The sequence below is a fragment of the Gossypium hirsutum genome, chromosome D10 (genome assembly GCF_007990345.1).
Source record: "Gossypium hirsutum isolate 1008001.06 chromosome D10, Gossypium_hirsutum_v2.1, whole genome shotgun sequence".
NCBI lineage: Eukaryota > Viridiplantae > Streptophyta > Magnoliopsida > Malvales > Malvaceae > Gossypium > Gossypium hirsutum.
Window position 1 is genome coordinate 50,641,087 of NC_053446.1, and position 11,934 is coordinate 50,653,020.

The 11,934-nt window shown below is 29.2% G+C and overlaps 1 protein-coding gene across 1 annotated transcript; it reads right to left on the reverse strand.

Annotated features, from left to right (window-relative positions):
• Nucleotides 1-2,285: 2,285 nt before the first annotated feature.
• Nucleotides 2,286-4,400, reverse strand: LOC107916002 (epoxide hydrolase A). Its single transcript, XM_016845172.2, has 3 exons — nucleotides 3,569-4,400; nucleotides 2,747-2,985; nucleotides 2,286-2,647 (listed from the first exon to the last, which is right to left on the reverse strand). The coding sequence occupies exons 1-3, from the start codon at nucleotides 4,241-4,243 to the stop codon at nucleotides 2,401-2,403; spliced, it is 1,161 nt and encodes a 386-aa protein (XP_016700661.2). The 5' UTR covers nucleotides 4,244-4,400; the 3' UTR covers nucleotides 2,286-2,400.
• Nucleotides 4,401-11,934: the final 7,534 nt, after the last annotated feature.

Sequence of the window (11,934 nt, forward strand, 5' to 3'; positions counted from 1 at the left end):
TTTTTTCTCGTGCGATGGTTGTTGTATGTATTAATTAAAATACAATTTATTTATTATAAATATGCCTTTTTAATATAATTACCATCATTAATTTAAATATATTTTAACTAAGTAATTGAAATGAATAAAGTTTGAGTATTGAATAATTATAGTAAAACAATCTTTAATTAAATTAAATAATAAAATGTTAAGATAAATAATATATTTTATGATAAATTTTAAATTTAAATAAATAATTTTTTAAAATATATAGACATATATTAATGGTATGTGTTTAAATATATTAATAAATTTAAATTAGATAAATAAAATAATCTAATTATCTTAAATTAAAATTAAATAATGAAAAAATTAAGATAAATATTATTTATATTTATAATAATTTTTGTATTATGTTCTATTTTTAAATTTTGAACTATATTTTTAAGTATGAATAAATATATATAATTTAAATTAAATTTTCTACGAATTTTTATACAAATTTACGTTATATTTTTTATACAAACTTATAATAATATTAATTTTTTTATAATATTAAAAAAAACTGTTTTTTTTACAATATAACTATTTAGATCAATATTTCAATAAAACTAATAGATGTACTTCTTCATTAAAATAAAACTATAAAAATTCAACGTATTTTACCGATTTAACTTTACTTAATAACTATTTTGTTTATTTTTCAATGATTTCCATTAATATTTGTAATATCATATTAAAAGGAGTTATGGTAATCATGTGTTATAAATTTTAAAATTTACTATTACAAAATAAAAAATGTGAAAATAAATGCAATATTTTTAAATATATATTAAAATTACATAACCAATAATAATATTGTTTGTGCATTAGTTTACTATTTTTTTGTTAGGAATCGACCCTATAAACAACAAAATAGAAAAGATAGAGATTGAACACAAATTTTACGAGAAAAACTTTTCTAAAGAGGATAAAAACCACGGACAAAGGACGTTTCGACTTTTCACTAAATGAGTAAACAAACAATAGTACAATATGGAGAAAATAAACTTAAATGTACTAAACATACAAACCCAAACCCTGAAAACAAAACTCTAACTCGGGAACAAAATTCTCTCCATAGTTACCACGAAAACTCTCACCAAAACTTATCTACGACTACATCTTGTTACCCCCAAAAGAAAAGTAAGACCTCTCAAAACAAGGATACAAGACCCCCTTTAAATAGGCTAAGATTAGATGTCTAATCATACTAAAATATCCTTGGAGTAATCAAAGTTTAACTGGGAAAAGATAACAAACTTTAACCGGAAGAAGAAAATCGATTTATGTGGGGAACAAGTCGCCACACCGCAACATCCCCATCTATTCGGTCGAAAATACAAGGCATACCCCACAATTTATTTATTTCTTTATTGTTCTGAATATTTATTATTTGTTCTTACATTTCTCATTTTAGTTATTATTGTTCTCTTTATTTTTCTAAATCAGTTTAGTTTCTTTTTTTCGAATCAGATCAAATATTTCTTTTTCAAATTAAACAACTTGAATATAATTTTCTTTTCTTATCTCGTATCATGGTGAATGATAATATGTTGGCTAGTTAGGCTTGTTTAGGAGTTCACTTGATTGGTATATAAGGTGCATTATAGGCAAAATTGTTGTTTGGTATCGAGACAATAAAAACAAAAATAACCAAATTATTCATTTTCGGGTGTAGGCCTCAAAATTTACTAAGCAAGTCTTGAGACATAAGCCACTATGTCTCAAGACAACAAAATATTGAAGCTAAAGGTCTAAAACAAGGAAATTATGTCTCAAGACCTGTCTCAAGGCAAAAAGGTCATTGTCTTGAGATATGAATCTCAATATCTCAAGACAATCAACTTCGAAGAAAAATAAGAAAACAAAAGAGGCATGTCTCGAGATATGGTTTCATTGTCTTGAGACACATTGTTGAATTTTGATAATTTGGATTTGGATCCTAAATCCATATATGACCCCATATAAGCCTAAAAATCCATATATGACCCCATATAAACCTAAATCAATATGTGTGGGCCAATTTGACTATTAATTACTACAATTTTCTTTTGCATAATGAAAATTTTATAATTAATCATTGTATGCATGTATAATTATTATGACTTTATGCATTCAGATTCGACAACCATGTTAGATGTGGAGTGTCACAAATCATATCAAAGTTCTATTCATCTAGTGTCAAAGTATCTTGTTGGGGGGGGGGGGGGGTTCCGTACTCCCGTTATTTCAATGGGAGGCCAATTTCAAACAATGGAGGTTCGTTTACCCTTCATAGAGTGATATGTTTACTTGCATCTTATACTTGACTGAAGTCCTCAAAAAGGGCAGAAATAACATTTTTCAACTAAAACAGGGGTAAACATCTTAAATAGCGAATTAGAACTTATTAAAGAAGTCATGTATATGTTTATTGACCTCATCAGGCTTTTCTTCATGGAGAAAGTGTGCCACTCCCTCCATCACAACCACTTCCTCCAAGAGTGGAACATTCTTCTTGAGACTTCCCTTGTGTAGGTAATCCTTGATTCCCGGAGCATTATAGGTTAGATCCTGGTCGCCGACAATGAACTTAACCGGCACTTTTATTTTACTTCCAGTCCACGGTGCAGTAAGTTGCCAGTTTCTGCGACAAAGATATATCAAACAACATAAGCAACTCAGAACTCAATACCTTAAAACTTGGGCATTCATCGATGGAAGTTGAAGGGGTAAACATATATACAAGTTTATATTTCGGTAATAGTTCAATCCCCCGGTGAAGCCTTTCTTCTCATATTGGCTGAGGTAATACTTGCAATCTTCCTCTGAAAACCATGACGGCCAGCTTATTGGAGTGTCTGGTTGTCCAAAATATTTGCCTTTTGGTATAAGAAGAGGACATGGATCACGGTATGTCAAGAATCCCTTTAGAACTCTCTCATATCCCATCTCCCTGAACTCAGCCTCTATGACTCCAGGCTCCTGTAAAATTTCCAAGCATCAGATTTTATGTCATTCATTTTTTACAAGTACTTGTATTTGATACATGTTTGATTGTAACAAATATTCAGAGATATGGAGTATGATTCATATATGATATATATTCATATCTAAACGTAAGTACGGTAACATAGATCAGAAATGTTCATCCAAAAGGAAAATAAAATTAAAATTCTGAGACTTTGCAATTGAAAGAGTATCAGAGACTCATGGTGCAGCTAATGTTCAAATAGGAACTATGGGATAAAAAATTAGTGCAGACCACTTCCAATTGTTCTAAAGAATGATTAAAATAACACTTCAAGCTGTAAATCCAACATAAAGAAGCCTAAAAGATTGCACTTAGGGTACATCAACCACAAAAGTATGAATAAAATATATAATTAATTTCATGTCAATTGAACTGCTTCATGTGAGATTCTAAAATAAAGAGATTATAGAAAAATCTGAAAAACCAAGAATTTCAAGCTTCTTTGCATTTCTTAGATCAAAGGGTCATAATTAAAATTAAAATTTTCTTTAAAAAAACAGGGAAATTAAGGAAAAGAGAACCGGAACCAAGAACCTGAAATCTGCATATGTAGTAGTCATCACCATACAAAGCTCTGAGACCTTCAAGAGGTTTCATATTAGGGTTCCTAGGATTGAATGCAACACTCATGTTAACCAAAGCCTTAACCCTATCTGGTCTAAACATGCACAACCACCAGGCAATGAGGGCACCCCAATCATGTCCCACGACAAAAACCTGGTCCTGGTCGGCGGCGACAACATCCAGGAGAGCAATGAGATCCCCCACCACGTGTAAACTGTTGTAGGTGGAGGCATCATCGGGTGCCTCCGTTTCCCCAAATCCACGCAGGTCAGGAGCCAAAGCTCGGTACCCAAGCGAGGCAAAAGCAGTGATCTGATTGCGCCATGTATACCAGAGCTCTGGGAATCCATGGAGGAAAAGGATTACAGGGCCTTTCCCTTTCTCAGCGACGTGAATATTTATGCCATTGGCTTTGATTACCCTATGCTCTATCCCCTCCATTTCGGGTCTGCTTGAATGGGATCTCGATCCTAAGTTATTGCTGCAATAAAATGGAGAACAAGTGATGGTGGTGTTAACGACCTTTGCGTATTCACTTGGCCTGCAAAATGCGCGCTTTGTCGTAGAGAGGTAGGATTTTGTGTTCAAGTCTATAGAATTAGCGTAAAGACGCCTAAAATTAGCTATTCCCTTGATCAATCTCATCTTATAAAGCAACGGAGGAGAATTCCTAGGTGTATGTAGGAGAGGAGCATGAATTAACGCCTTGGGAGAGGCGATGATATATTATTGTTGTGGGCCAGTATTTAAACTGACTATCCATGGAAAAGAACAAAATTGCGATGATATAATTATTGTTGTGAGTGGAAAATATTTCTTTTTCAGTTATAAGTCAACAAATCCCTTAAAACAAAACAATCTCAATTCACACCATTTAAATCTTTGGGATAATTAAAATAATTAATTAAATCTCTTTATTATCAATTTCGGTCATTAATCTTGTTAACCGTTAAAATAAATTCACATAGTAATCCATGAAAATTTTTAGTTTAATTTAATATTTTTTATAAAAATAATTACTTTTTTTTAAAAAAATTATAAAAAATAAGAAAAATTATAAAAAAAATATTAAAACTAATATAAACTTAAAATTATAAAATATAAAAATCTAATAAATTATACAAGAATTTATAAAATTAATAAAACTTATTTAAAATATTTAAAATTAGAAAAATGTATTAGAATTCTTAAATAATAATAAATTGTTAAAATTTATAAAAAAATATTAAAATTATATAAACTTACAAAAATTATAAAAAAATAAAAACTTGAATTGAACCATTTAGCCCGAAATCAGCAAGGGTATGAATCCGACGAAAGCTATTAGACAAGTTAACTTGGGAACCACGCAATTCCCCATGAATAGGATCAAACCTTATTCCATGATATTTACATGAGATTCTCTTTTCTTATTCTTAAGCAAGTCCTGGAGAGGGCTTAGTTGATCCATGATTTATGTTTAAGCTTTCATTTCATTTTTGTTTGTTTCGAGAAATATATAGATCAATTTCGATTCTTTCTTTTTCTATTGATTCTTTTCCGATCGAGATGTATGGATCTGTGAATCTGTGTCTATATCGATCCCGTTCATGGATTAATGAAAATGTGCAAAAGCTCTATTTGCCTTTGCCATTCTATGAGTCTTTTTCTTTTTGCGTATGGCATCGCCACTCCCATTGGTAACATCCACTAATTTGAAACTTAATTTGAAAGTCATATTTCAACCCGTACGTTTCCGGGATGCCCTTAATAACAAACGAATGGCAAGTGTTTTTCCTTGTGTGGATCCTATTTCAATGGGAACTTGATGAGTCGATCTGCCTACACGTCTTGCTTTTACTGCTATATCGAGAGTTACCCCACGTATTACTTGTAACACCCTTAACCCGTATCCATCTCCAGAATAGGGTTATAGAGCATTACCGGAGTTTACAAATTAATTTACAGACATTTCATTTCATCAAGCATTCATATTTAAAATCAATCAAAATCAAAACATTAATGAGCTAACGTTGGCCAATTTATCTCATACATGTCATTATAACCAGAATCAAAACATCCAAAATTACCGATAGAATTAATGGATAGTGTAATAAATATTCATACATCCATTCAATGCATTATTCCCCTTTTTATCAAATATGTCAATGTTTCATCAATTTTTATACAATGAACATTCAAATCATATTCACATCAATAACATAAATTTCAAGCATTTAAGAATATAATTCAAGTTACACGAACTTACCAGACTAAATTACAGAAATACCAAAAATTCAAGGACATTTTGGTAGTTTTCTATTTTCCTCGAATTTCCACCCAATCATGATCTAAATTAATATTTCATTCAATTTATTAATTTAAATAATAAAACAATTCATTTCATGCAATTTGGTCACTTTTTGACATTTTTACCAATTTACCCTTAAAATATTACTTTTATTCAATTTAGTCCTTGAACCTAAAACATGCAAATTGGCCATTTTTAATGAAAACTCATGCTAGTTGAATAATCATTTATTTTCCTCCTCCTCCTCTCCATTCCACATCCTTAATGTATAATATGCTTATATGTAACATTATCTATAATTCCATCATTTATTTATATATTAATTCAAAGCTGTCCACTTGAGTCATAGTCACTAAATTATTTATATCTTGAGCTATGGAACTCTGAATTAAGGTCCGATAAATTCCTATGAAACTAGACTCACATATATTCTTACCATAAAATTTTTAGAATTTTTGGTTTAGCCAATAAGTACAGTTTATTATTTAAAGTTTCCCCTGTTTCACTATTTGACAATTCCGACCCCTCTTTACTAAAAATTAATTATCTCTTTGTAAAGAATTTGAATGATGTTTCCTTTTGTTTATATTGAAAATAGACTCATTCAGGATTTTAAACATATAAATTTAAACCTCTAATTATTTTTATTCAATTTTTGATGATTTTCCAAAGTTAGAACAGGGGAACCCAAATTCATTCTGACCTTGTCTCACAAAATTTATTATATCTCATGATTTACAATTTCATTACTTACACCGTTTCTTCTATGAGAAACTAGAATTAATAATCTTTAATTCCATATTTTTTTATCCTCTAATTCGATTTCCACAATTTATGATGATTTTTCAAAGTTAACCTACTGCTGCTGTCCAAAACTGTTTTAGTGCAAGATGTTGATTACTAAATTTATAACGCCCTTATTCCCTTTCTCTATAATATTTCCCATCATTTTCACTTATTTCCCTTCACTAATATATCAAGAACATAAGACTTTATTTAAGAAAACTCTACTATAACATCATTTCCATACTTTTTTAACAATAACAAACTTAAAAATATATTGAAATCTTGATGTTCTTACCTTATGCTACTGATTTCAATCTTTAACTTAATTTTCTCTCTCCTCCAGCTTCTATTTCTTGAATCTAAATTGACATTCTAGCTCCCCATTGTCTCCTTATTATTTTTTCTCTCTTGGAAGCTATGAAAATTCTTTTAATTTCTAGGTGAAAATAATGAATTTTTGGTGAAAGGACCAAATTGTAAAGAAAACAAAACTTTCTTTCTTCTCTTCTCTTCTAACGTTGGTTGCATGGAAAGATGGTGATTTTTCATCATCTTTCATCCCTTTTATATTAACCATTTAATAATAAAATAATACTAAAAATCTTAATAAAATAATAATTAAATAACATTTATCTAATTAATTAATTAAAAATATCACAAACATCATCATTACCTTCTATAATTCTCTCTCTACATTTGACCATTTTTCCCTTTATAATCTTTTGAAATTTCATCCTTGAGTCATCACTTAATTTGGTAAAATTACAATTTAGTCCCTCAAAATTCTTCACCTTTTCAATTTGGTCCTAATTCATCCATTTTCCTTAGTTTCTAAATTATTCCACCCTTAAATATTTACACTATTGGTCCTTCAAATTTTTCATATTTACACTTTAACCCCTCAAATTTGTAGTATTTACTTTTGGGCAACAAAACTTTTCTCACTTTTGCAATTTAATATTTTCTTGAATTAATATGTCATAATATACTTCCCAATGTTGACATAACTCAATATTTTCTAAATTATTCCACCCTTAAATATTTACACTATTGGTCCTTCAACTTTTTCATATTTACACTTTAACCCCTCAAATTTGTAGTATTTACTTTTGGGCAACAAAACTTTTCTCACTTTTGTAATTTAATATTTTCTTGAATTAATATGTCATAATATACTTCCCAATGTTGACATAACTCAATATTACCCTTTTTATCACTTTATTTCATTATTTTACTATATCAAGGATATTATCTTACTTTCTTACTATAGTAATTTTCGGGGTATTACATTGCTTGACGTAAAAGAGGTAGTGGATTTGTTTATGTCTTTTGTTGAATCTTTTTCAAGGCTCGATAGATAATTTGATAAGCCAATGTTTTTTTTTCTTGTTTCAAAATACGGTTAACCAACATGTTAACTAATTGATTACGATAAATTGGATCGGATTTTGCAGTTTTTTCTTCTGTGGAACTGATTTTTTATTTTTTAATATTTTTTATCAAACCAAAATTCCATTATCCAACTATTAGCATATGCCAGAATGAAATATTCTAACAAAAGTGTTTAGAATCGGACCGATGGTGACCTAGTCAGGCCAGCGATATACTAATTCGTTCAATTAAATAAATAATAAAAAATAATGAAAATATAAAACAAATTAGTTCAACCGTACAGTTCCCAGGTCAACTGGTCTAATGGCTTTCTCTGAATCAATACCTTTTTTGATTCCAGTCTAATTAATCCAATCGACTGATCCGGTTCAATTCAAATTTTTATAATTTTTTTATAATTTTTTAAGTTTATATATAAAAAGTTTGAATATTTTTTTTAATAATTTAAGATTTTTTAGGATTTTTATAGAATATTAATACATTTTTACAAAATTTTAAATATTTTAAATATGTTTAATTAGTTTTATATTTTTTATAATTGTTAATAATTTTATGATTTTTAAAATTTTATATCAATTTTCATTTTTTAATATTTTTTTATTTTTCTATAATATTTTCTTATTTTTTAATATTTTATGGGAAAATATTAAACCATAAGCTGCCATGTGTCACTATTTAATTGGCCCGTCAATTTATTTAACAGTCTATGTGGTCAATAACGAAACCGTTAATAGAGGGGCTTAATTGATTAATTTATTTAATGACAGGAGCTTAATTAGGTGTAAATTTAATACAAGATCTTAATTGATTTTTTGTATTTTCTTAAGGTCTTTTTTGAAATATAAGCCTCCTTTTTTTCTACTTCATATATGTTTTATAGTTTGTGTTTGCGATTATCCATTCCAATAATGTAATTTTTTAAGATTTTAACATGCTTTCTCTCATTAAGAGTGCAATTTATCACTGTACAAATGTTGGTATAGAAAAGTCTTTTTGTTCAAAGAAAATAAAGAAAAAAAGATTGAAATGAAGATATATGTATATTGAGATATATTTTAATTTAAAAAAAATAAATGAAGCAGATAGTATTATCTTATGTCTGCTTGTGGAACATTTTCTTTTTACGGACTTAATACTTGATAATAATTCGTATTTAAATGGTTTAAAATTATGGCTCTGAGCACATATTATATTAATATATATAATATTTTAAATCGATATGGTATAGGTATCGGATTCATTTGAAAATTTATGTGCATGATAAATACAATTATATAAATAAATTTAATAATAAGATTTTTAAAATATTAATCATATAAAAGAATATGAAAAAATATAACACAACTTTAATTTTACTATTATATATTAGTGCAAGTGAATCTCTCTTTTTATAAATTTAATGAATGCTATTTTAATCAATCATATTAAATAATTTTGTAACATTATTTACATGTTAGGATGTTCTACACATTGTTGAATTATGAATGTATTATAATGTCAAAGAGTATTGGAGAGAAGAAACAATTTCATGGTGATTGAATTTTAGTTCGATTAATATTAATATTATTACTAATATAAAAAATAATTTTAAGTATATTATTTATTTTTTATTTAAAAATTGAAAAAGAATTATGAATAACTAAGAAAAATTATATATATAAAGAAAAACACGTTATGGCAAATGCCCAAAATCGTGATACACAACTAAAAAGTAAAGGGTATAAAGCTGCAGCGGACGGTCCAATAATTGTGGTTTTAGAAAAGAGAACAGTAAAAGGAACAGACTAACAGCAAAGCAAGGAATTTATATCTAATAAATTGTCAAAAAGAATGGAAAAGAGCATAAAGCAAAGTGAAATGCATCCTACAAAAAAAAGAGACAAATCCATTTTGTGATTTTATCTGCTAATTTTGATTTATATAATCTTACTTTACAGCTCGAAAATGAAACCGTCTATTATATATTAGGTTAAAATTATAGGGAAAGTCAATGTTTTTGGTCAATTTAGTTTTTTATTGTATTTTGATTAATTTTAAATTTTTACATTTTGAAATATAGTTAACTATTTCTATATTAGTTTCATTTGTATATTAAAATTTTAGAGAAGTGATTGTTATACATTTATAATAACATTTCAAACAGTTATAAGAGCATTTGAAATTCATATCATTTTTAAAAATTTTGAAAATTTTAATTAAAATATATTAATAATATTAATTATTGGGATTTAGATTGTATCTTTAACAAAATCTACAAATATAATACAACTTTATATACCATTTGACCGAGAAATTATTCTATGAACCCTTACCACCATCTTAGCAATAGGCCCATCCAATTAATTTACACCAAATCGACTTTTATTTCCACTTTAGATCTAAGCGATTTCATCTTCCTCTCAATCCCAAACTGAAATTGGAGAGAAAAAATTGTTTGAAAATCTTCATTACTCACCCAAAAAGTAAAATAAGAAAATTCAAACTAACCATTTTCAAGATTCAAGAAAACCAATGTCTTGATATAACTATACTTGATAGAATATATGATGATGATGAAGGCAAAAGAAATTTAATATCTTCAACTACAGAAGTGAGGAAAAGAGAGTCATTAAGCAAACTTGGGGAAGAGAAATGAGAATATTGGTGGGATCTATTACAGTTGCTACCGAGAGTGATAGAAAAAGAGAAGAAAAGAAGGAAGAACCAAGAGAAAACACAGAGAAAATGAAGGAGGGATAAGGCAATTTCTTTAATTTGTATAACCTCCTATTGTTACAAGCCTTCGCTAAAAAGGGAAAAAAATATGATTTTTGCACCTAAATTCACTTATCAACTATTACTACAGCTGTAAACCAATGCTAAAAACGCACCATTTCATTTAAAGTGAAATATTCCGTTTCACTAAAACACGGGCCACTAAATCACTCAGCTAAAATGCACCATTTTATTTACATATTCGGAACCAAAACACAACATTTGGTTAACTAACATAACTACCATTTCTAAACTCCCTTGTGCAAAAAGATCCTTACTTTAAGGATTGAAAGAAGGAAACTACTGTTGTAAATGTTGGAAGACTTCCCACATAGCATCCTCAGGAAAGGTGTTGGTCCACTCCACAAGCAGTTCAGTGACAGCATGATTACCCCGACGGACCATTCAACGATCAAGAATACGGTTGGGTTCTTTGGTCATGGCTCCATATAGTCCAACCAAGGGTAAAGTGGCCTGTATAGGCTACTTACCAACATGCTTCTTGAGTTGGAAGACATGGAAGGTAGGGTGGATGCGTGACCCTGGTGGAAGTTGGAGGTGATAAACCATTGATTTGATCTTAGCCAACACCAGAAAAGGCCCAAAGATTTTAGGGCTAACTTTTGGTTTAGGACCCTTCTGAATGAGTGTTGTCTGTATGGCTACAATCTGAGGTAGACTAAGTCTCCCACCTTAAAGATCGAATCACTCCTTCGATTAGCCAGTTGTTTCATCCTATCCTAAACATGCTTGATATAGAAATGAATAAGCTTCTTAGTTGTTTCTCATTGTTGCAAACCCCAATCAACACAAGCCACTGTGGATGACCCAACCAAATAAGGCAGATGAGGAGGGTGGAGGTTGTCCATAAAGAGCTTCATAAGGAGTAGTTTGTAGGGTAGAATGGAAGGTTGAGTTGTACCACCATTTTTCCAATGGTAACCATAAATGCCAATCTGTAGGACGTTCCCCAATCATACACCTAAGGGTAACTTTCCAGACATCTATTAAATGCCTTGGTTTAGCCATCACATTGTGAATGGTAGGTAGTAGAGAGTTGCAAACTTGTGCTAATCCGTTTCAAAAGCTCTTGCCAAAACTGATTGACGAAGAC

What these genes read in the sequence shown, in the direction of transcription:
- LOC107916002 (XM_016845172.2), bottom strand. Translation starts at nt 4,243, where the DNA reads ATGAGATTGATCAAGGGAATAGCTAATTTTAGGCGTCTTTACGCTAAT. An exon ending in ACTACATATGCAGATTTCAG is followed by an intron (nt 2,986 to 3,568) that starts GTTCTTGGTTCC and finishes GAAATTTTACAG; the next exon opens with GAGCCTGGAGTCATAGAGGC. An exon ending in TATTACCGAAATATAAACTT is followed by an intron (nt 2,648 to 2,746) that starts GTATATATGTTT and finishes TCTTTGTCGCAG; the next exon opens with AAACTGGCAACTTACTGCAC.